The sequence below is a fragment of the Cherax quadricarinatus genome, chromosome 5 (genome assembly GCF_038502225.1).
Source record: "Cherax quadricarinatus isolate ZL_2023a chromosome 5, ASM3850222v1, whole genome shotgun sequence".
Classification (NCBI taxonomy): domain Eukaryota; kingdom Metazoa; phylum Arthropoda; class Malacostraca; order Decapoda; family Parastacidae; genus Cherax; species Cherax quadricarinatus.
In genome coordinates, this window is record NC_091296.1 from 52,999,941 (window position 1) to 53,026,812 (window position 26,872).

A 26,872-nucleotide genomic window follows, 5' to 3' on the forward strand; every position below is an offset into this window, starting at 1 on the left:
TAGGGTTGTGTGGTGACAGTGATAGAGAGGGTGGTCATTATTGTGTGGTGACAAAATAGTGATAAAGAGGGTGGCCAGCATTGTGTGGTGTGGGACAGTGAAAGAGGGTGGTCGGGGTTGTGTGGTGACAGCGTTAGAGAGGGTGGCCATTATTGTGTGGTGACAAATAGTGATAAAGAGGGTGGCCAGCATTGTGTAATGTGAGACAGTGAAAAGAGGGTGGCCAGGGTTGTGTGGTGTCAGTGATAGAGAGGGTGGCCATTATTGTGAAGTGACAAATAGTGATAAAGAGGGTGGCCAGCATTGTGTGGTGAGAGACAATAAGAGAGGGTGGCCAGAGTTGTGAGGTAACAGTGACAGAGAGGGTGGCCAGAGTTGTGAGGTAACAGTGACAGAGAGGGTGGCCAGTTGTGTAGTAACAGTGACAGAGAGGGTGGCCAGGGTTGTGGTAACAGTGACAGATAGGGTGGCCAGGGTTGTGTGGTAACAGTAAGAGAGAGGGTGGCCAGGCACATGAAGCACTTACTGATGGTTTTATCATGCAGGTCCATCATTACACCCACAACATCGCCCGGCTGGGCACATCGTCCGTATTGTTCCATCACGCCCATATGATGCTTCATGTGCTTTAAAGACAGGGGGAGTTACTGGGTCAAGAACGATCATACTGACTTACTCTAATTCATCCTCTTGCCTTCGTCACTCTCACAGCTGAAGTTCAACCACTAACTCACTCCACCACTCTCACACACAAACGAGCTAGTGCCATATACATACACATGTCATAAGTTTCAACTTGCTTATTTTTCACAGCATCGAGAGTTGTAAGAAGTATAACAGATGCTACGTGTTTGCCACCAACATGCATGGTTTGTACAATCTCTCTCTCAAGAGACGCAAGGAAACCTGTAATAACCCTGTGATTGAGGTTCTTTTTTGAGGAAACGTTTCGCCAGCCAGTGGCTTCTTGATACAGGGATTTCCTCAACGCTTGCCTAACATACAGGCATGTCCTGCTTACACTAGTGGATTTGTCCAATGGTGACTCCGTCTCCACCTGCTTCTACTCACCTGACTGCAGTATAAAAGCCACTTCTCTCCAGGTCTCCGCACATATACTCTACTTTTCTCAAGATTAATGGACTGAACATATCGACTCCAGGCTAAGGAACTGAATACTTCAAACTCCTCCTCCACATCTTCCACTGTTAATCTCTGTATTAGACTGAAGAAGCCATTGGCTGGTGAAATATTTCCTCAGTAAAGTTTACACTTTGAAGTGTGCAACTATTAACTTGCTAATTTGGTCAATATTTACTTTTGCTGTTCAGAAAATAAGGCTTATTATGTAAATTCCCCAACATAAAGTGCAATGAAGACAATTATGTTTCTTGCCTATGTAAAGAAACTTTTTTTTTTTTTTGGTAAATGTATAAAATCCCAACCTAATAAACCCTAATTTATTTAAATTAGGGTTTATTAGGTTGGAATTTTAGTCAAATACTAGGTTATGGTTAGGCTTGGCCTAGTTAGGTTAATTATTTTCTTGATTATCCCAAAAAACTATTTCCCATATGTAGATGTCACTTTGCAAAATCTTACTTTACCCGCTCAGCTGTCCTCATCTGGTATACCTTTGATACACCTCTGACGGGTTTTTCAAGTTTTCCTGTACTTGCAACTCTGTGCGAGGATATCTTACTCGGATCAATGAGGCAGAGGGGGTTGCACTTATGGGAATACCTTTTTCAGATCACTGAGGTGGTGGGGATATGGGGATACCTTTCTTTGATCATTAAGGTGACGGGGATACGTTTATCTGATCATTAAGGTGACGGGGAAACCTTTCTCTGATCCTTGCAACCCGTTCTCCCAGCACTTCTTCATATACGGTTTGCAGCACTTTTCTAAGTTAGGTTAGGTTAGGCTAGGTTAAGTTAGGCTAGGTTAGGTTAAGTTAGGCTAGGTTAAGTTAGGATAGGCTAGGTTAGGCTTCGTTAATTTAGGTTAGGCTAGGTTTATGTTAAGTTATCCTATATCCATTAAAACCAATAAATTATAACATACCACAACGAGAAAAACTATAAACAGGATAAGTCCGCAGTGTGAACAGAAAGCGAGCAGCCACTGCGCAGGGCTAGAGCAATACAGTCAATACCACGTACTGCTCAAGACACCTTGAGCAGTCACCCACTTGACTGTTTTTACAACAGTGCCATGATGCATGTTATTAACAGGACGGGCTGGTCATTGAGGTGGAGGGGACTGGATGCATGAGATTCACGGATACCTTTCTTGGATCATGATCACTGAGATAGAGAGGGTTGGAGTTACGAGATGCAGGAATACATTCCTAGGATCACTGAGGTAGAGAGGGCTGAGGTTACGATATAGAGGGATACCTTTCTGGGATCACCAGTTACCGAAAGACATCTAGCATTGAGAGTAATAAGTTGCAACCACTGCAGTAACATATACTTTATTACCTCCACTGTAGTAATATGTGCTTTATTACCTCCACTGTAGTAATATGTGCTTTATTACCTCCACTATGGTTACTTTATTTAAGTACCACTATGGTTACTTTATTTAAGTAACTTTATTGCTGTAATAATAATAATATATATTTGAATTTATTTTTTTTATTTGCGATAGAATTCACTGAGCAAAATATTAAATTATATTTAACTTTTTGTACACCGGAGTGTTGTTAGGGAACATTGTACTGTACATCAGTGTTGAGTTGTACACCAGACCACTACCAGTGTTCACCATCACTTGTACACCACACTTGACCAACACCAATGTTTACCATCACTAGTACATCACACCAGAACAACCCAGTGTTCACCATCACTTGTACATCACATCAGACCAATAAAAACATTCACCATCACTTGTACATTACACCAGACCAAGAACATTCACCATCATCTGTACATTACACCGGACCAACAAGAACATTCACCATCATTTGTACATCACACCAGACCAACAAGAACATTCACCATCACTTACACACTACATCAGACCAACAAAACATTCACCATCACTTGTACATTACATCAGACCAACAGGAACATTCATCATCACTTGTACACCACATCAGACCAATAGGAACATTCAACATTACTTGTACACCACATCAGACCAACAGGAGCATTCAACATCACTTGTGTGCCACATCAGATCAACAGGAACACAACAACAGTAATACTCACACGAAATCCGTCAAAAGCCCAAGACTTGTCATCACAGCCGAGCTCAGTGCCCGGGGGAGAGCTGGTCTCTATCCAGCCCACACGCATGGGGCCTGAGGTCAACACCTCCATCTCGAAGTACCACTTGCCGGAGGAGACAGCGTTGGTGTTCTCCAGACGGTACGTGCGGTGCGAGGCTCCACGCTTGGTGCTCACTACCACAGTTGCTGCAGCTGTGTATGTATACCAATCCACCATATCATAACCAGCACATGTATACATGCATGCCAGCCATGAATACATGCGTGCCAGCCATGTATACATGAGTGGTATGTATACATAAGTTCTCTCCATTTAATCATGAGTGCCGTCCATGTATATGTGAGCACCATCTTATATACATAAATACCATCCATGTATATGAGTGGTATATATGTATTTACTAGTGCCATCCATGTGTACATAAGTGTCATCCATGTATACATGAGTCATTCATGTACATGAATGACATCCATACACACACACACACACACACACACACACACACACACACACACACACACACATATATATATATATATATATATATATATATATATATATATATATATATATATATATATTTATATATTATATATATATATACATATATATATTTATATATTATATATATATATACATATATATATTTATATATTATATATATATATAAATATATATATTTATATATTATATATATATACATATATATATATATATATATATATATATATATATATATGCAATAAGATCACAGTAAACAGGTGATTTCAGAATATGCAAAACAACCACTCTGAAAGAATAGAGAAATTCCAAGCGCTTTCGTGACTACTCACATTATCAAGGAACTTGATAATGTGAGTAGTCACGAAAGCGCTTGGAATTTCTCTATTCTTTCAGAGTGGTTGTTTTGCATATATATACATATATATATATATATATATATATATATATATATATATATATAACTGTTTATTGTGATCTTATTGCATATATATGTGTGTATATATACATGTATTCATGAGTGCCATCCATGTGTACATAAGGGTCATCCATGTATACATGAGTCATGTATGTATATGAATGACATCCATGTATGAGTGTCATATATCATGTATCAGAAAAAATACATGTAACCAATGTATACACAGGCAGAATACACTGTCAGTATTATCACAGCTGTCATCCATGTACCCATTAGTATGACACACTGAGAGAATTGTCAGCACAGGTGTCATCCACGTCAGCTATATTTATAAACATATGACACCTGCGACAATACTAACAAAGATATGACATCTGTGACAACACTAATAGTTAAACATATGGCACCAAGTACCATCACTAACACATATAACACCAGTGTCACCGATATATGTAATACATGTCGCCCCTACCTGTGACAGGTGGTGGCGTCATTGATAACTGACACAACCGGTGACGAGTGTTGTGATCATAATGAGTGACTAACACTACTGGTGACAGGTGTTGTCATCATAACAGACTGACACTTCTTGTGACAGGGGTTGTTATCATGACAGATCACGGCCTGAAATGACTGCATCCACAATCCCTCATATCACTACACTTTAGTCTCTCCACACCTGTGTGGCCAGGGTATTTTCCGGTGCCTCAGGGTGCTACCTAGTCTCCCACTGCACCAGCTAGTATCCCTGGGTGTCTGTACATACGTACTCACCTTCAGCTTGATCCCCCGTGGGAGCTTCAAGGATGTAGCCGTACACGAGGAGAGTTCGTATGGTTTCCGAAGCTGTGTCTCTGTTGGCCTTCTTGATGGCTTCATCAACATTGCTGTAGCTCACTAGGTGAGGTGAACGATGCATGTCTGGGTCCTCGTTCAGGCCGTAGGTCCAGCCTTGTAGGATGCGCTCTCGGGCCCAGATGTTGTGAGTGTTCTCAGCTAACTGGTCCACCAGCTCCTCCAACTTGGACGTCAGGCTCACCTGGTAACCAAAAAAAAAGAAACAGCAAAAGCTGTCCTAAAGGGTTGTAACTCAGTCCTCCTCGGCCAATTAATATTTTATATATAAAAAAGCTTTCGTGTGACAAGGCTGGTGCGCCTGTAACAGTAAGCAGTGTGAAGGTTCATAATGTTCTTAATAGTCAATACATCACTAACTGTGTGTACATTACGACTAGAGGCTAGTCAGCTAGATGGAAGGATAGTACACTACAAGTTAGGTAGAGGGCACCAGAGAGAGGGCAGTGGTCTGTAAGCCAGCTGGATTTCGGGGTAGTACACTACAACTTGAGTGGTGGGTAGTACACTACAAACAACTTGGGTGGTTGGCAGCACACTACAAACAACTTGGGTGGTGGGTAGTACACTACAAACAACTTGGGTGGTGGGTAGTGCACTACAAGCAACTGGGTGGTGGGTAGTGCACTACAAGCAACTGGGTGGTGGGTAGTACACTACAAGCAACTTGGGTGGTGGGTAGTACACTACAAGCAACTGGGTGGTGGGCAGTACACTACAAACAACTTGGGTGGTGGGCAGTACACTACAACAACTTGGGTGGTGGGTAGTACACTACAAACAACTTGGGTGGTGGGTAGTACACTACAAGCAACTGGGTGGTGGGTAGTACACTACAAGCAACTGGGTGGTGGGTAGTACACTACAAACAACTGGGTGGTGGGTAGTACACTACAAACAACCTGGGTGGTGGGCAGCACACTACAAACAACTAGGTAGTGGGCAGTACACTACAAACAACTGGGTGGTAGGCAGCACACTACAAACTGGGTGGTGGGCAGCACACTACAAACTGGGTGGTGGGCAGCACACTACAAACTGGGTGGTGGGCAGCACACTACAAACTGGGTGGTGGGCAGCACACTACAAACTGGGTGGTGGGCAGCACACTACAAACTGGGTGGTGGGCAGCACACTACAAACTGGGTGGTGGGCAGCACACTACCAGCAACTGGGTGGTGGGTAGTACACTACAAACAACTGGGTGGTGGGTAGTACACTATAAACAACCTGGGTGGTGGGCAGTACACTACAAACAACTGGGTGGTAGGCAGCACACTACAAACTGGGTGGGCAGTACACTACAAACAGCTGGGTGGTGGGTGGGTAGTACACTATAAACAACCTGGGTAGTACAGTCGAAGTAAGGCCCATAGTGGAACAGTTACCTGGGAGAGGTCGAGAGGCTGGGGCTTGTAACCGTTGGACTGAAGGAAGGGATCGTTGGGCAGCCTGACGGAGCGGATTCGACTGGGAGGCTTGTCCATAGTGATGTGATAACCCAGCGCCAGCACTGTCCTGTCGTGGTAACAACCAGTCCGGTCAATATTTATTGTGGAAAATTTTGGTAATTTTTCTGGGATTTGTGTGTAAGAATTGATGGGGATAATAATGTTTATCTGAAATTGTGGAGGTGTGTATTTTCAGTGACTTTTAAAAGATGTTGTGACATGAGAACTAATATTCTCTATTATTTCCTTATATTTTGTAAGGAGTTAAATAAGTAAAGTGAAAATGTTGTAATTTAGAGGAAATTAATATTTCAATAATGAAAATGTAATACACACCTGGAAGTGTTATTAAATTAATTGAAAAGATGTATTTGTAAACAAAACGTATTGGTAGAGCAACGAAAATGCCGGAGTAACACAGATCGGACCAAAAATTTGTGGAGAATTAATCTCATTTAATCTAAGCCAATAGAAATAGTATCAACAAATATAGTGTCCTATACAATAAGTGAATTTAACATGTATCCAGGGCTCAGATATAAAGTGAAACTATTAAAATAAGAATGATACGAACGAAAAACGTGAGCTGTTGCTGGAGAATCTACACTGCCCACCACATATATCATCAAACTTGCAATGTACGCCTCCCAGTGTGTGAATTACATCACGCTACAGGTAATGTATCTATTTACTGGCCAATATTAGTTGTCTACCGATATGGAGGAGTTAGCTTATATCAAGACCATAATTTGGTATATGTTTCCTTTTTTTGGTAACTGAAGTGTTAGTGTTACTGGCTTGAAATATGTTAGTTTAATGAATTTAAGAACTTTATGTTCAAATAATTTAAGGTTCATATGTGTGAAGGTGGCCATAGAAGGAAGGACAGTGTTGTGACCCACTGCTGCTAAGTCCCACTTGTCTCCGAGGTACAACTATAGCAGTGTAATCTGTTTTAGATGTGCCCTAGTTCTCCCCAGTTAGGTGTGTGAAATGTTAATTCAGGATTGTACTTGAATAATTCACCCACATAATTTCTCACATTTATCATCATTGTGCTATATTCACATTACATTGTGCAGAAACATGAACTATCGTAATCTGAGCCCAAACTTGTTCTCATAAATTTCATTTGAATGGGAAAATTGAGCCTAGTATTACGCCCTTGTGCTGGTTCTTCATGGGATTGCCTGGGTGAAGGGCATCTGGCCAAGACAGGGTTGCCCTTCCCTTCCTCGTATCGAACTTGAGGTTGTACAACCCATATGAATGTATTGTTTGAGTATTTTCGAACATTTGAAGAAAAAAAGTGCCTGTACTTGTAATTTTAATGTGCTTTTCAACATTTAAATAAATAATTTAGCTATTCCCAATAATAACAACAAAAATAGAAACAATAATAATAATGTGAATAACAATAATAATAATACCTAGGTAATAGGTTGGTAGACAGCAACCGCCCAGGAAGGTACTACCGTCCTGCCAAGTGAGTGTGAAACGGAAACCTGTAATTGTTGTACATGATGGTAGGATTGCTGGTGTCTTTTCTGTCTCATAAACGTATGGGGTAACATGTATATGTTGCTACTTCTGCTTACACGTAGGTCGCATGAATGTACACAAATATATATTTACACACCCATCTGGTTTTTCTTCTGTTTTCTTAATAGTTCTCGTTCTTTATTTCCTCTCATCTCCATGGGGAAGTGGAAAGATTTTTTCCTCCGTAAGCCATGCGTGTCGTAAGAGGCAACTATAATGCCGGGAGCAAGGGGGTAGTAACCCCTTCTCCTGTATAAATTACTAAACGTAAAAAGGAAGACTTTTGTTTTTCTTTTTGGAACGGTTGAAGGTTCTTGATCTGCATTCTCTGGAACGCAGGCGAGAGAGATACACGATAATATACACTTGGAAGGTCCTGGAGGGATTGGTACTAAACCTGCAAGACTCGGCAGGAGATGCAACATTCCCCCGAGGAAAAGCAGGGGCGCCACGAGTACATTGAGATACAACACAATAAGTGTCCGGGGCCCAAGACTGTTCTGCTGCCTCCCAGCATACATAAGGGGGATTACCAATAGGGCCCTGGCTGTCTTCAAGAAGGTACTGGACCGGCACCTAAAGTCAGTACCTGACCAACCGGGCTGTGGTTCGTACGTCAGTTTGCGTGCGGCCTGCAGTAACAGCCTGGTTGATCAGACCCTGATCCACCATGAGGCCTGGTCTCAGACCGAGCCGCCTGGGCGTTGACCCCCGAAACCCTCTCCAGGTAAACCGTGCTTTGGTAGGACACGGCCAGTTTGTTAAAAAAAATTAATAATGTAAAAAGTAGTAATAATAATGTATATTATAACATTAATATAATAAAAATAATCATAATAATAAAAATAATAATAATCATAATAATAAAAATAACAATGATAATAATAATAATTAATATATATTAGAGGCGTGGTGCGAGAGTTACTTGAGTGTCTGAAGAGCCAGTGTAGCGTCGTAGCGCTTCTCGCTAGGTGGGAGTTTCTCGAAGGAGGTGAGGCAGGGGTGATGGAGGCGCAGGTCGTCACGACGTTCACTGTACGTCCAGCCTTGTTCGATCTTGTTCATGGCCCACATCTCGTGGATGTTCTCAGCCAGCTTGTCTCGTACTTGCTCGATGTACCCAGGCAGCTGGATCTGTTAGGACGAAGTCCAGGTATCATATACATCTAGAATGCTCAATCTAATATATACACTGTATAGATTTTTGCTGTCGTAGATGCTAGTTCATTATGTATCCCATATGTATCCTACGGACGATACTGCAAGAACATATGGATACATAAAAGGCCTAGGAACTAGATATTAACAGATTTTTTTGTGCTAAAATAAAGTTACACAAAATCTAGACTCGATATCTTACGTAGGCTCCAGAAAACACATTCCGTATTGAGATAACACATTATTTATCATCCCTAAATACCATGTTGACAAAGGGGTGAGAATAAGGTATATTGATAATGATGGGTAGAGGGGAGAGAGAGAGAGAGAGAGGTCAGTCAGAAGGGCATAAATCTTGGTAATAGATTGGTTTAGAAAGACGCGTGCTTTTTTTTAAATCAATCAGAAGGGTATGGAAGAGGGGAGAAAGGGAGGGTTGGAGACAACATTGTAATACTACTACTAACAGCAGAGGTGTCCACGGGCTTGGGAACAAACACCAAGTCATCCTGGATGAGCAGAGGGCCGGCCAGTGTCCCCTTGTGCTGCTCACCAAAATAGAAGCATGGGTCGATGGTCAGTGTCTGTAGGAGAAGATGCAAACGATGAGATATCACGAACATGACCAAGAGGATGAGGGCCACGAACATAGTGTGCTGAAAATATCTAGCCTAGACAGGACTCGCAGCAATGGTTTTAAGTTGGAAAAATTCAGATTCAGGAAGGATATAGGAAAGTACTGGTTTGGTAATAGAGTTGTGGATGAGTGGAACAAACTCCCAAATACCGTTATAGAGGCCAGAACGTTGTGTAGCTTTAAAAATAGGTTGGATAAATACATGAGTAGATGTGGGTGGGTGTGAGTTAGACCTGATAGCTTGTGCTACCAGGTCGGTTGCCGTGTTCCTCCCTTAAGTCAATGTGACCTGACCTGACTAGGTTGGGTGCATTGGCTTAAGCCGGTAGGAGACTTGGACCTGCCTTGCATGGGCCAGTAGGCCTTCTGCAGTGTTCCTTCGTTCTTATGTTCTTATGTTCTTATGCCCACCAGGGTGAAGGTCATAAATATGACCAAGAGGTGTGAAGGAAGTCACGATGACTGAGGAGTATGAAAAGTGAGGAAGTTACTGTAAGTGACGTTAAACAAGAAACTATATCCCAAAAGCACTAAAGTGCTTGACGTGACATATTAATACAAAATCTTACATTAGGCTCCATACGTATCAAATTTTTCACAATGAAAACTGGTCACTACTGTTCCTTAAATAACTACTGCCGGACAATAAAAATATATTATTATTATTTAATTAGCGAACATCATCATCATCATCATCATCATCATCATCATCATAATAATAATAATAATAATAATAATAATTATTATTATTATTATTATTATTATTATGTTAGCCAACAAAACCGCTAAATGGACAAAGCATCAAGGAATACAAATTTCTGACAATAAAGATTTAGAATAATTTAAGATATATGTTTGTGTGTATTAAGTACTAGTTGTCAAAGGCACTCGTCGAAAGACACTTGCTTTGTTTGTGTGTGAGTGTGTGTTTGTTTTAGACTGACCTGGAAGGGCAGTAGACACTCGGACACGGGAGAGTGGGCATCTGGTGGAGGATACTTCAGGCGGCCGTGTTCCCCACCAAGCAAGAACCTCGCACTGTAAACAAACCATACACTCAATTACTCTTAGATTAATAGGAAGAGGTAAGTCCACATGTTGACATTCAGTGCAGAGGGGAGTCGAGGCTTGATCCTCCGTCCACTAATATGGGGGAAAAAAAAAAAACCCAAGCTTAAATATAGCGGCTAGGCTTTCACTCTAATACAGCCTAACACATATATCTAAAGCTGCACTAAATGTTATTGTTCCCTCGTTCATTTATTTAGCTCAGTTATTCAATGGTTCCTGATTTGTTGTCGCTAGGGAAATGTTCAGACCTGAAAAATGGCTAATGGTTACTTCGTAGTTTTACACGATTTTCAAATTAAAGGTCTGCAGCTAAGATTGTAACTCAGCACTTGACCAGTCTGCCGAAGCCGGTCACACCGAGAACCACCTGATTGTTACATACCCGTGACATGACTTACATGCCTGTGGCGTAACTGTTACATACCTGTTACATGACTATTACATACTTGTTACATGACTATTACACATCTGTGACATGACTGTTACCGATTTCGAGAAATCTTTACTCCTGCAGACCAGCCTCAAACATCAGTTAACCAGAGGTTACCCGAGCTTGATGGAGACTGACACCACAAGGCTGACATCCTAAGGCTGATGCCAGAGGGCAGACATCACAAGTTACCTGAGTTTAGCGGAGGCTGACACCACGGGGAAGAACATGCCGTCCAGGTTAAAGCCAGTGAAGGCGCCGTTCACCTGACGACCGTTAAGGTAGAAGGTAATGATGGGAACGGTCAGGTCGAGGGCGCAGCCGATCACGTCTCCCTTCTTGATCAACGGCACAGAATCCTGTCAAGTGATACTTTGTTAGGTGTCAAGCCTGTCAAGAGTTAACTTTGAGAGGTGTCAACTCTGAAGAACTGTTGACGAGGTATTATTGTGCTGTCACTGAAGAAAACTTTATTCCATACAAAAGGGACCGAATTATTTTTCAGTGTGTAGTCAACGAGAGATATTCACCTCGGTGTATATACGCTGATATACACTTCTCCCAGTTTGTGTATCTTGAGAGATACACCTCGGTGTATATGCCTCGAGAGACATGCAACTCTCAGAATGTATACCCTGAGAGATAGAGATACACATCTATCGGTATATATACAATTCAAAATACGTACCTATATGTGCATATCCACAGAGATACACATACCTCTCGGTGTACATATATATATATATATATGCAATAAGATCACAGTAAACAGGTGATAATGTGAGTAGTCACGAAAGCGCTTGGAATTTCTCTATTCTTTAACAGTGGTTGTTTTATATATATATATATATATATATATATATATATATATATATATATATATATATATATATATATATATATATATATATATATATATATATATATATATATATATATATTCACAACTCAGAATATATACTGAAAAAATACACACCTTTTGGTATATATACAGTGAAATGATTGACAAGATATATAACTGGGGAAAACAGTGATTGACATGTGTAAATGAGGACTACGATAACTGACATTTATTATTGACCTTCCGTCGACCGATCGTGCAGCGAGGATGTGGTAGTGTCAGAAATGGTGGTAGTAATGGTGGTAATATATGTGATGGTGGTAGTAATAGTGGTAGTGACAAAAGTAATAGCAGTAGCAGTGATAGCGGTAGTAGTAGTGGTAGCAATAGTGGTGGTAGTAGTAGTAGTAGTAGTAGTGATAATGGTAGTAATAGTAGTGGTAGCAGTAGTATTAGTGATAATGCTAGTAATAGCAGTGGTGGTAGAAGCAGTAATAGTAGTAGTGATAGTAGTAGTCGTGACGGTGGTATTAGTAGTAATAGTGTTAGTGGTGGTATTAGTAATAATAATGGTAGTGGTAGTGGTGGTGACAGTGGTACATACAATAGGGTTGACGAGGGTGTATCTGCCGCCAGTCCACAAGTAAGAGCCATCAAAGCCGTAAGAGTAGAGGTCATCTCCCACGCCGTTACCACCCCACTTCTCGCCTCCCCCAGGGTAGCTGACGTAACCCTTGGTGTTGGCCCACCCCAGACGCAGGTGCGGCGGCAGGTGCGATGTCTGTTCGATGTGGTCCAGCGTCACTTCGAAGTACCACTTCTGGTAGATGGCAGAACCTTCCACGAAGCCCACGAAGATGTTGGGGCGCGCGCTGAAAATACGCACTGCATGTTAGACGAGACTTCACGTCAGGAGGAAGTATAGTTAACGCAAAGGAAACTCGCTTTTGGCCAACGAATATAATACCTGCAACATTAGAGTGATAATTGTTGAGTCAGTGAATAGCTTTCAAAAAAAAAAAAAATTCTGCTGGAAGCAGAACATAACATGGGAAACAACTGTGTGTGATGTTTATGTGAGGTTAAAACAACTGAAGCCGTAACCTCGTAAAACAGTTACGGTAGATGTATAATGCTATATGTCTTATTTTGATACACAAAGTATCTAGGGAAAAGATCAAGGCAGCCGGAGATGACTACGGTACTAAGAAAGGAAAATAATGAGTGAAGCTGGTGGAGGTATATGAAGAGGATGATGAGACTTGTCAAACAGCGGAAAGTATTTAAATAGAAGATAAATTATGGTAAGAACAGGATAAGTACTTAGTATTCAAAGATGAAGAGAACAGGAAGATGGAGAGAAAGAAGACAGAACAGAATGTTTTTTTTTAAGAAACTTGTACTGTATTTCATGAAGCTCTAAACTTGCGTGGGTCACTCGAAGATTCGATTCTCCGTGTGCCAAATAAATCTTGAAGGCCGGAAGGTAGGTTCTTGCTATAACAAACTCGAGCACATTTGTCACAAACGCAAAATGAAGAAATTTTGGTATCTAAGTAATACACTTCACTTTGTAGTGTGGATGCCCAGTTATTAATTCCTCTGCCTAACTCAATATAGCTGCTTGAGTTGTGATCTAGGGAGACGGCAACAAGAACAGATGCAGCCAGCAGGCTCCTGCTTAGATCCATCACAGTATATAATGTGTGATATATTATTACTACTAACATTTCAGTGAGAAATATCTTCTTGAGCAGTTGCTTTTGCATGTGATTTCAGAAAGGGATTACTTGTGATGAGCCTCTTGGGAGATGCTTTAAGATATGTGATGGTGTATTAAGTGGATACAACTTCCATGGAGGGGTGAAATGCTCTTGTTGTATACAGTGATACAGTTCGTGCAGGTTATAAAAATTGAGTGCATGTTTTCACATCCATTTAGATCTATGTGTATTCATTTTCAGATATTTGATAAGCTTCTCAGTAACTGTTCCTGGTTCATTTTTTAAAATTCTAACGTCATGTAATGTATTAAATCCAATAATCATATCACTGATGCTATGAACACCAAACTCTCATAGCATATTAAGAACCTTGGTAGTTATAGGACAGCCAAGAATAATTCTGAGGGCTTGGAGGCTGTAACTAAATAATGAAGCCATGTTTCACACATCTGACTACTTGGACATCATAACTGACCTGGATACGTGGTCTACAAGCTAGGTTTGAAGGATGTGTTCTGGCAGGACACGTGATCTACAAGTTGGGTCTGGAGGAGAAGTTTGCGTCCTGGTAGGAGGTACAACTTACCTGGACACGTGGTCTACAAGCTGGGTCTGGAGGAGGAGGTTGCGTCCTGGCAGGAGGTAGTCACAGATGTTGTTCTGTGAGGAGCGGACAGCCGTACCATTGCCCACACACAGCGAGCGTAACACGTCCAGAACCTTGGGATCACGACCGTATTTCTCCAGCAAGGCGATGATGACTTTAATGTGTTCTTCCTGTCATAACAACACTTAATTTGACCCACCTTGAAACAATATAAACAAGAGAAATAAAGGCCACAGTACCGTGGCTGGAACAGTTCGCAAACAACCAACAGCTGGGATAAGGGAGTAAAACGATCACATTCTAATAACAGTGAACAGCAGTGCATGTGAATGAGTGTTCACCTAGTTTAGAGTGTGTATGATGTGTTGTTGTTACCAGTGTGTTCCCACATGTGTTTGTACCCAAGGCTCAACCTAGTAGGATTTTTTTTTTCAGTCCTAGTTCAACCATAGTTCTTTATATATTTCTAGTTATCCTGACAGTAACATTACTACAGTGATATATTATCCTGACAGTAATATGTTATCCTGCTATATTATTTTGTTGTCACGATATATTATTCTGACAGTGACATATTATCCTTCTTCATACACGAAGCTTCAATACAGAGTAGTGTAGTGTCACTCCTGCGTTCATCTCATCATCCATCACGGTAAATAAAGACAGATTTTTGCATGAAGAGAATTACTGAAGTGCTGGTCAATGAGGTCTGGAGAGTAAGTTTGAAAGATACTCTTACATATGTACTTTGTAAGGGCAAGTAACTGAAAGAAATACAAGGAACAACAGCTTCATTATTCCGGGGAGATAGTTTATTGTCATGTTTACACTGCACGTGTGTGTGTGTGTGTTTGTGTGTGTGTGTGTGTGCGTGTGTGTGTGTGTGTACACTATTGTCACGTTTGCACTGTACTTGTGTGTACTACTGTCACGTCTACACTGCACATGTGTGTGTGCACACTACTGTCACGAGTTTACTAAAATCCTCACTCATATGGGATTTCAAATTATATTACACTGCATTACAGAGAATAAAAATTACATTACATTGCATTTCAAGAGAAGGATAATGTAAAAACAATGTTACAGTGAAGAGCGAAGGAAAATATCTCATAAATAAGAGGATAAATTATGGCTTGAAGAACATCATGTACATCATGTAAGACTTTGAGGAGGTAAATAAACACAATAAAAAATAACATTATAATGTAATAATATAAAGTTAGTGATCAAACTACGAATAAAATATAATCTACAGACTTCAGTCAATAGAATAAAGTTGATTTACATTATAAATCAGCTTAAATTCAATAGCCTTCATATATATGACACATAACTCATCTCATTACCACTACATCTACACCAAATGTACTTAGAAACAAAACATGTATCTAATTATATACATATATGCAACATATACACAATATACACTTGCAAGTTATATATAATATTTCTGAAATATACAGAATATATACTTAAAACGTACTTATCTCACAGTCACTACTGATACATAACATAAACTTGTTTATAGTTAATATCGTTCACATATACACGAAAACTTGTAACATAAACTTGTTTGGAATGTCACCTTCATGACGTTAAGAGCTTCGGGAGAGTCGACCAGTACACAGTGAAGTACATCCAACATGCCAGTACCTTCACCAGCTGAACCCAGACGTGAGAAAAGCCAGTTCAAGCGGTGGCTGTTGGCAAACTGCGAGCAGTTGGTGTGGTTGCCCTTGATGACGGCAGCCAACAGCTGGTACAGGTAGCCTGCGATACAGGGAAGGTGCAAGTTACACAGATGGGTAGTAGGTTCTCAGTATGGTACGTAGGAAGTTTCAACACGCACACCTGATACATGTGCGTGATTACATTCTTGTGCATACATACACACCTGTGTGCGTGTTTACATGCACATGTGTATACACGTGCATGTACTCAGTGTGTATATATACAAACGTGTGTGTAGTGTACACACATGAATATGCACATGTCTCATAAATCAGACAAAACTCCTCCATAAGATTTATAAGGCAGGGCCAGGAGCTATTACCTCAATGATTATAATCTATACAAGACGAATCACTAGAATAATTTAAAATTAAATGAGTATCTTCGCGAATGACGCAAACATTCACCCAGGGTAAGAAATACAACTCACCATCAATCTCTACAAGACTTGGATGGGCTGAACAAGCGGGATGATAGATGGATGAGGGAATTTAATGTTGACAGGTGTAAAGTAATGGAAACTTGAGAGAGGAGGAAAAGCTGGCGAAGAAGATAATATGCAGATAATCGCCAGAAAGGGATCTAAAAGAAATCGTGAAGGCAAAATTATAACCAGATCACTTAAGTTGTGGAAAACTGGCTGAGTGCAAAGGAACTTAAAGATACTGTACATGGATGGTGAAATGCTAACAAAGTGTTCACATCATAGGCACTGCTACCGAACAGGTGTTAGCATATGTCATGTCAGTGATTAGGCTTTGCAAGCAGTGCCACGGAACCGGCCTTAGTATTTACAGTGTCGCTAAACAGGTATTAACGTAATGAAGGTCAGTGAACAGGAGTTAGCACAAGTAATACTGCAACACAGGGAGGTGAAAACTTGATGATTCTAACTAATGATAAATACTTGTCCTTTAACAGGTTAAAGAACAGGGATGTAGCATTAGATTACCAAGAGGTGAGCATTTGCTAGGTTACAGAGCAGCTATTACCATAAGTACCACTATCGTTGCTGCCATACCTGAAATAATATCCCAGTCTAGGCCAGCCTCCTCTCCAGCGAGGGACACCAGGTATCCCTGCTGGGTGATGACGGTGATCTTGTCGATAGCGTCCAGGATGAGGTTAAGAATACCCTCCTCCTGGAACAAGTCCTGGCGGTTCCTCAGAGCACGCAGTGAAAACTGCCTCTCGTTGTGTTCTGTAGAATTATGAGACTTGAATAATCAGGACAATAAAACATGCTCAAAGGGTGTTTATTCCACTTGCAGAGAGGAAAACAGCAATGGAAATGAACCTTATATTACGACTCCCAAATGGAGTCCTCATCAGTCAAACTCTGCTGACGAGGACTAGAGTTGGGAGACGCAATACAGAATTTCATTTCCATTGCTGTTTCCCTGCCAACTTCTGGGACAAGCGTTCGTTACATTTTCGTTATCACAGCAAAAACATTTATTTTCATTCTTCATCGAAGATGAAGTTTTTAGTTCCTTCGTTATCAATAGTATTAGGAGAGCACCTCAAGACAGGAACTGTCTCTCTTGCACGAGAGGTACTTCAGATGCTGGAACACAGTTACTGTGTTTAATCAATTAAATATTTTCCGCCACCCAAAAAAAGACACATGGGAACCATATGGACACTCACATACATGTGAGTTTACAGCAATTTATTACGTTTTTATATTTCTTTCGTATTATAGTAATAATTAAGAAAACAGACAAGTAGATGCGCAACACTTGGGTATATCCATTGTCGGTTTTCTAAATCATTACAAAATACTACTGCGTCACCTCACCTGTCTCCAGCTATGTATATAAAATCCTTCCCCGTGCATACCATGTACTTTTATCAAGCCTGATGAGCTGAACACATATCTCAAGCCTGAAGGACTGATTGCCTCAAACTCCCTCTTCACTTCTTCTAACGTTCTTCTCTGCATTGGACTGATAAAACCACTGGTTGGCGAAACGTTTCTACAATGGGGATACCCAAGTGTTGCACATGTGTCTAATTCATCTACTCTCGTTTACTAAACGCAAAAGTTTAAAAAATAATACACAAATGTCCTATACACGCTAATCATTTTTAACAGTAATGCAGTTATTTCATTACATCTCAGCTGTATATAACATTGTGATGCATACATTTTAAAAAATTGCTTCAGTTTCGTTTTTACCTGAAACAGAGTATATACACCGAGAGCTGTATGTCTCTCAGTGCATATACACAGGTAAGATGTAGCCTTAATAATCCTTTTGTAATCGACGAGTTTTAAGCCCTATTAACCAACCTATGGCTACAAATGGTTCTAATATGTCTTGTCAGAAATGTTTAAGCCTTGTCAAGATGCCTCTAATTCCTCAAAGCAATGCACTCTTTCAACGTGGTTGAGACGTTCATATTAATCTAATACATGTATACAACTTACCTACTCATCAGCAGGGACTCACCTAACTGATCAGCAGGGACTCACCTAAATCATCAGCAGGGTAGGCGAAGTAGTTGATGAGGTCCTCCAGGCAGTTGATCATCTCTTTGAGATTGACAGTTTTGAAGAGCGTTGAATGTCTCCTGGAAGTCTGGATGTGATCCAGGCCCCTGGGAGGGAGAGTAGCATTAAGCTCATGATCCCAGGAAGATGAAAACAGTTTCAGTTCCCTGGATCAAGTGCCACTGAGGGGTCTCCTTAGTGAAGCTATGAGAGCTTCATTGAGATATACACATCATAGTCTGATACAAGATATATCTTCATATCATTTTCAGATCGTCATTTTAATATTTTTATTTAATTTTAAAATCATAAAAAAATATATTTAAATGGTATGTATTCAAGTTGACGTCTGACCTGAGCCAGATTCTTGGTGTCTCAGGTCATGTTATGCTCGGAAACTGAATCTTATAAGTAGTTTACCAATATGATAACCCGCTCTCTCACTAAGGATTTTCCAACAGACTAAGTCGTTAAAGAGTGTGTCAACAGACTAAGTGGTTAAATATTGTGTCAAAAGAGTATGTCATTAAACATTGTGTCAACAGTTAAGCATTTTTAATTCTGTCTTAAGAGAGTAACTTCTTAAACATTGTTTTGAGAGAATTATTCAGTAAACATTCTCTCAACACTTCAGCAGAATGTCATCATCTCTCACTTTCCACGCAAACATTTTAAACGATGTCGATATATATCAGTCTTAAAAAATAACTCTGCCTCACTTGCGTTAACAATATTTTATTTGGAAGCGACACCTGTTCCAACAAATCCAAACTGCACAAGTACATGTAATGCTCCTACACATACACTCACACAAGCGTGTAGGACACTTTTACACTCGCATAAGTGCATGGGACACTTCTGTACTTACATTCACACTAACGTGTGAGACACACCCACATCTACGTTATCTTAATGCTTAATATAAACATAATTTTGTGTAGTGAAGGGTGAGACATGATAAGAGTGAAACAGATAAACTTAAGAGTAAGATGAGAGAAATAATTCGATAACTGCGACTACTATTTAATGAATCTATGTACGAGGTGTGACTGACTACCACTAGTGACTTAATGAAAGCAGTGAAGAGGTGTGACTGACTACTAACTTAATGAAATTACTGAAGAGTGACTGACTACTGAGGAATGACTGACTACTGACTTGATGAAAGTATCGAAGAGGTGTGACTGACTACTGACTTGATGAAAGTATTGAAGAGGTGTGAACACTTGCGGATGACTCTGCCGGTACGAGACTCTTCTTCTTGACTCCTGTAGAAGACGAGACCGTCGTCCATCTTTCCTTCTTCATGAAGTGTGCCTTGCTTCACCTCCACTTTTCCCACACCCTTCTTCTTGATCTCGAAAGCCTGTCAAACATACGAACATTGATATAATTCGCTACTTTTTACTAGTGGCGTAGTTCACCGACACTCCTTAACACTCGTCACAAACGACGCACTCTGGCGTGCACTTCACGTACCTCAGCACTGCAACATGACCGAACCTGACATGCATAGAATAGTGATTGTTGCTTCGCAGAGTGATTTATTGCTGGAATGAAGTGTGTGAAGTAAGAAAATATCCGATGATTTTTTATAACAGAAGTTGGACATTGCGAGCATAACCAAACACACACACACACACACAATTTTGCTCACCCTGTATGAGAGATAGAAGCCAGTCTCCACGTGTTGGACAATGACGGTGGAGTCTCCATATTTGATGAGTGGAGTGCCAATCACTTCGAGGTCCTTGTCTTCCAGGATCACCTTGTTGTCCTCCTTCTCCTCCCTCAGGTAGAACGTAGCTGCTGACATCGTTGCATCGTCTCTGTGATTAACAAACTAGTTACCAAACAACTGGGACCTTTTACGATATACACACATACTAATCCTTATTATATACCTTACACAGTATTATTTATATAAAATGTTGTTATAATAAGATCAATTAATGTCTTATTAAGATCTCATGACCACTTCACATCAACTTACAAAAGGGCTCAAGGAACAAGTAACACATTATAAACGACGTTTTGAACCATCGTAGAACATCATCAGACCACTTGATGAAGGTCCATGACGGACCGAAATATCGTCAAAGTGTGAGGTTATTTGTGAATTTTTGCAGCTACGGTATTGTTCTAGTCATGGTATTATTGTATCTGCTGTATTTGTATTTGTTCCAACCAAGGTGTTATATTGTTCCAATCACGCCATTGTGATTCTTGTTCTACAAGAAGTCAATTAACTTCGTCAACGACCACATCAACCTGTCTAATTACCTACACACAAAATATAAAATTGATTACCTGTGTAGTAGGACGAGTTCGTTCTGTTCGTTGATTCCCAAGTATCTTCCAGTAGTGATGTGCCTAATGCGCATAGGGTGGAACCAGTTGATGTAGCCTCCGGCCCACTTGGTCCTGGCCAGCTCCAGGCGCCACAGTGACCTGGCCTGGGACGTGACTGACCCTCCCTCGTACACCACGATGCTGGAGGAAGAGAGAAAAATGATGGAACGCAGACATATTCGGCCACCTGGGGATGGTTGAGTCTTTTCCACTGACACCTTACACCGTATCGAGCCCAGATGGTTGGCTCTTTCTGTTGAGGTTTAAAGGGCCACTGACACCTCATACCGCAATGAGCCTAGATGGCTGATTTGTTTGGTTTAATGCCGGTGGTAATTAAGGCAATTAGAATAACCAGTCAATCATAAGCTTTCACTGTATATCAGATGTGAAAATTTAGTAACATTATGCATAATAATAGCATAAATTATTTAATGATGTGTAGAAACTCGTAAATAATCATAAGTTTAAATTAAATTTGCTCTCTAAATTGCATTTTTAAGGGAAAATCGAACAAAATGTTTAGAGATATGCAACACTCGGTGTACATATCCTTGAGTTTGTAGACTATATCTACTCTCAACTTGTAGACTATATGTACTCTCAACTTGTAGACTATATATACTCTCAACTTGTAGACTATATGTACTCTCAACTTGTAGACTATATGTACTCTCAACTTGTAGACTATATGTACTCTTAACTTGTAATGACCAAAAGTAGGCCAAAATATTTTTTTTTTTTTACGTTTTATCATAATCTTGTGTGAGTGAATTGTATATTAAGTGACTTGACTTCAATCTCTGACTCAGCGTTATGAAAGTCGTCAGGATCACCCCGGTAATGACTAAAGCTTGTGTGGATATGATGTATACTAGTTTGTTGTCGCCTCACTTAATGCAAATTCAGTTAGTTTAACGGGTTTATTATGCACCTCATAATCAAGGTGTGTGCGGTAGTCAAGAGATTACAGCTGCACATGATGGGACCCGGGACTGGGCCCCAAAGTTCGCTTTAATATCTGTATTATATAGCAAAATCAACAAAAGCTACATTCCACAGTTAACTGAAAAGTTGCAGATAAAAGTAGATGACGTTTCGGTCCTTCCTGCACATGGTAATGGTCGTAGACGGACCGAAATGTCGTCTTCATTGTGAATTGTTAGCTACGATATTTTGACATTTTTGGTCTTGCTGGGTCATGGCAAGAACGAGAAGAGGAAGAACTAGAGTAGTATAAAGCAGCGAGGAACATAAAAGGTTGTCGGTGGACAACAAGAGAAAGATAGGCTTGGTTGATCAGACCCTGATCCACAGGGAGGCCTGGTTATTATGCCCTGATGCACAGGGAGGCCTGGTTATTATGCCCTGATCCACAGGGAGGCCTAGTTATCATGCCCTGATCCACAGGGAGGCCTGGTTATTATGCCCTGATCCACAGGGAGGCCTAGTTATCATGCCCTGATCCACAGGGAGGCCTGGTTATTATGCCCTGATCCACAGGGAGGCCTGGTTATCATGCCCTGATCCACAGGGAGGCCTAATCAAGGACCGGGCCGCGGGGAGCGTTGACCACCGGAACGACCTCCAGGTAGGAAAGATTAAGCGTCCTAAGTACTTACTTCTGTCCGGGTTGATCTGACCAGGTGGATGGTATGGAGAGACATTCATCACCACCATGGAAAAAACGCAGCACCTCACCGCCGAACACACACGCTGAGGATAACACAACATGTGATCAACACGCTAATGCAACACACACACACACACACACACGACACACAGACACACAGACACACACACACACACACACACACACACACACACACACACACACACACACACACACACACACACACACACACACACACACACACACACACACACACTCGCAATATTTACAACATGAATACTATGCTGATACACTAAATGAATACCAGCCACAGTTGAAAATAATATTATTAATATTTATTATTATTATTATTATTATTATTATTATTATTTTTATTATTATTATTATTATAATTATATTATTATTATTATATTATAATTATATTATTATTATTATTATTACCATTATTATTATTATTATTATTATTAAAGATTAGCCGGTATTCTCCCGGCCCGGGCCTTTTCCAAGTGGTGGCCCGGCCTTGGCTCCCTCTTTAGGGAGGGTCTGAGACCTAAGTCTCCCATGGGAGGAGGCACAAGTACCTCCTCATCTTTGGGACCAACTGTTCCCAGGCCTAGCCACAAGCTAGGCCTCTCTGGTCTGCCATCCCCGCCACAAGGGGGTTAATGGGAATGCCAGTCTTATGAGCTAAAGGCTCGGGCTCAGGCACCTACCCTACCCTAGAAGGGCTGGGCATGGTGTCGATGTATTACCATTATTATTATTATTATTATTATTATTATTATAATTATATTATTATTATTATTATATTATAATTATATTATTATTATTATTATTATTATTACCATTATTATTATTATTATTATTATTATTATTATTATTATTATTATTATAATTTTTATTATAAAAGGGAAAAGGAAAAATAATAAGGTTTGATCCGAGGGTGAGTGGTGACTCAAATTTCTGGGATCAAAAGCCCTTCAGCAGGACCAAGACTCCAGCTTGAAGGTAAGTAGAGGAAATTAATGTATCAGTAGGAGTGGGATACATATGTAACAGGAGTGGGATACATATGTAACGAGTGGGATACATATGTAACAGGAGTGGAATATATATGTAACAGAAGTAGGATACATATGTAAAAGTAGTGGGATACATACCCAGGTACTAAGCTTAGACACATACCAGGGAGGAGTGTAACATATACCCAGGGAGAAGTGCGACTTATACCCAGGGAGTGGTGTGATACATACCCAGGGAGAATTCTGACACATACCCAGGGAGAAAGGTGAAACATACCCAGGGAGGAGTGGGATACATATCCAAAGAGAAGTGAGACATACCCAAAGGGAAGGGGATGCATACCCGGGGAGAAGTGTGATACATGCCGAGGGAGAAGTGATATATACCCAGAGAAAGGAATACATACCCAAGAAAGAGTGATACATACCCAGGCATGAGAGGGACACATACCCAGGAGTGAGGGGGATACATACCCAATGATGAGGGGATACATACTAAGAGATGAGGAGGGAAACACGCCCAGGGGAGGAGGGATACATACACAGGGATGAGGGGGATACATACCTACAAACTTGAGTCTAGAGAGGCCGGTACCAAAGGGACTGACAGACCAGTGAGTGACGTGGAACGAAGCGTTGACGATACTCTGGTCATCCTCCTTCGTCGCTTGCTGTAGCGAGACACACACTGTAACACACTACCTCCACATACAGTGTACCATACTACCTCCACACACTGTAACACATTGTCTCCACACAGTGTAACACACTGACTCCACACATTGCAACACACTGCCTCCACACAGAGTAACACACTGCCTCAACACTGTACCATACTGTCTCCACACAGATTGTAACATACTGCCTCCACACACAGTGTATCATACTGCCTCCACACACAGTGTATCATACTACCTTCACACACAGCGTACCATACTGCCTTCACACACAGTGTAACATACTGCCTCCACACACAGTGTATCATACTGCCTTCACACACAGTGTATCACACTGCCTTCACACACAGCGTACCATACTGCCTCCACACACAGTATAACATACTGCCGCCACACACTGTACCATACTGTCTCCACACAGATTGTAACATAATACCTCCACACACAGTATAACTGGTGTTACTTACTACCCCTACACACAGTGTAACTGGTGTACCTTACTACCCCTACACACAGTATAACTGGTGTACTTTACTACCCCTACACACAGTATAACTGGTGTACCTTACTACCCATACACACAGTATAACTGGTCTACCTTACTACACCTACACACAGTATAACTGGTGCAATTTACTACACCTACACACAGTATAACTGGTGTACCTTACTACCCCTACACCCAGTATAACTGGTGTACCTTACTACCCCTACACACAGTATAACTGGTGTACCTTACTACACCTACACACAGTATAACTGGTGTACCTTACTACCCCTACACACAGTATAACTGGTGTACCTTACTACCCCTACACACAGTATAACTGGTGTACCTTACTACCCCTACACACAGTGTAACTGGTGTACCTTACTACCCCTACACACAGTATAACTGGTGTACCTTACTACCCCTACACACAGTATAACTGGTGTACCTTACTACCCCTACACACAGTGTAGCTGGTGTACCTTACTACCCATACACACAGTATAACTGGTGTACCTTACTACACCTACACACAGTATAACTGGAGTACCTTACTACACCTACACACAGTATAACTGGTGTACCTTACTACCCCTACACACAGTATAACTGGTGTACCTTATTACCCCTACACACAGTATAGCTGGTGTACCTTACTACCCCTACACACAGTATAACTGGTGTACCTTACTACACCTACACACAGTATAACTGGTGTACCTTACTACACCTACACACAGTATAACTGGTGTACCTTACTACACCTACACACAGTACAACTGGTGTACCTTACTATACCTACACACAGTATAACTGGTGTACCTTACTACACCTACACACAGTATAACTGGTGTACCTTACTACCCCTACACACAGTATAACTGGTGTACCATACTACACCTACACACAGTATAACTGGTGTACCTTACTACACCTACACACAGTATAACTGGTGTACCTTACTACACCTACACACAGTATAACTGGTGTACCTTATTACCCCTACACACAGTGTAACTGGTGTACCTTACTACACCTACACACAGTATAACTGGTGTACCTTACTACACCTACACACAGTATAACTGGTGTACCTTACTACACCTACACACAGTATAATTGGTGTACCTTACTACACCTACACACAGTATAACTGGTGTACCTTACTACACCTACACACAGTATAACTGGTGTACCTTACTACACCTACACACAGTATAACTGGTGTACCTTATTACCCCTACACACAGTATAACTGGTGTACCTTACTACACCTAAACACAGTATAATTGGTGTACCTTACTACACCTACACACAGTATAACTGGTGTACCTTACTACACCTGCACACAGCATAACTGGTGTACCTTACTACCCCTACACACAGTATAACTGGTGTACCTTACTACCCCTACACACAGTATAACTGGTGTACCTTACTACCCCTACACACAGTATAACTGGTGTACCTTACTACCCCTACACACAGTATAACTGGTGTACCGTACTACACCTACACACAGTATAACTGGTGTACCTTACTACCCCTACACATAGTATAACTGGTGTACCTTACTACACCTACACACAGTATAACTGGTGTACCTTACTACACCTACACACAGTATAACTGGTGTATCTTACTACGCCTACACACAGTATAACTGGTGTACCTTACTACACCTACACACAGTATAACTGGTGTACCTTATTACCCCTACACACAGTATAACTGGTGTACCTTACTACACCTACACACAGTATAATTGGTGTACCTTACTACACCTACACACAGTATAACTGGTGTACCTTACTACACCTACACACAGCATAACTGGTGTACCTTACTACCCCTACACACAGTATAACTGGTGTACCTTATTACCCCTACACACAGTATAACTGGTGTACCTTACTACCCCTACACACAGTATAACTGGTGTACCTTACTACCCCTACACACAGTATAACTGGTGTACCTTACTACC

At 40.8% G+C, this 26,872-nt stretch overlaps 1 protein-coding gene across 13 annotated transcripts in view; it reads right to left on the minus strand.

Moving 5' to 3' along the window:
* Nucleotides 1-26,872, minus strand: part of RyR (Ryanodine receptor) — a 388,707-nt gene that overhangs the window by 205,211 nt on the left and 156,624 nt on the right. For 9 of the 13 annotated variants that reach the window (XM_070101962.1, XM_070101947.1, XM_070101957.1 and 6 more), the window contains 18 exons: nucleotides 24,284-24,389; nucleotides 22,686-22,779; nucleotides 21,022-21,204; nucleotides 20,369-20,540; nucleotides 19,908-20,077; nucleotides 18,694-18,818; nucleotides 17,236-17,415; nucleotides 16,069-16,253; nucleotides 14,460-14,650; nucleotides 12,754-13,021; nucleotides 11,501-11,667; nucleotides 10,752-10,845; nucleotides 9,638-9,754; nucleotides 8,938-9,146; nucleotides 6,408-6,537; nucleotides 4,939-5,203; nucleotides 3,222-3,433; nucleotides 527-626 (listed from right to left, as the gene is read on the minus strand). In XM_070101962.1, coding sequence (XP_069958063.1) covers nucleotides 527-626; nucleotides 3,222-3,433; nucleotides 4,939-5,203; nucleotides 6,408-6,537; nucleotides 8,938-9,146; nucleotides 9,638-9,754; nucleotides 10,752-10,845; nucleotides 11,501-11,667; nucleotides 12,754-13,021; nucleotides 14,460-14,650; nucleotides 16,069-16,253; nucleotides 17,236-17,415; nucleotides 18,694-18,818; nucleotides 19,908-20,077; nucleotides 20,369-20,540; nucleotides 21,022-21,204; nucleotides 22,686-22,779; nucleotides 24,284-24,389 — 2,968 coding nt within the window. The remainder of the gene's footprint in view (nucleotides 1-526; nucleotides 627-3,221; nucleotides 3,434-4,938; nucleotides 5,204-6,407; nucleotides 6,538-8,937; nucleotides 9,147-9,637; nucleotides 9,755-10,751; nucleotides 10,846-11,500; nucleotides 11,668-12,753; nucleotides 13,022-14,459; nucleotides 14,651-16,068; nucleotides 16,254-17,235; nucleotides 17,416-18,693; nucleotides 18,819-19,907; nucleotides 20,078-20,368; nucleotides 20,541-21,021; nucleotides 21,205-22,685; nucleotides 22,780-24,283; nucleotides 24,390-26,872) is intronic. The other 4 variants (XM_070101968.1, XM_070101970.1, XM_070101964.1 and 1 more) reach the window with 1 other exon arrangement.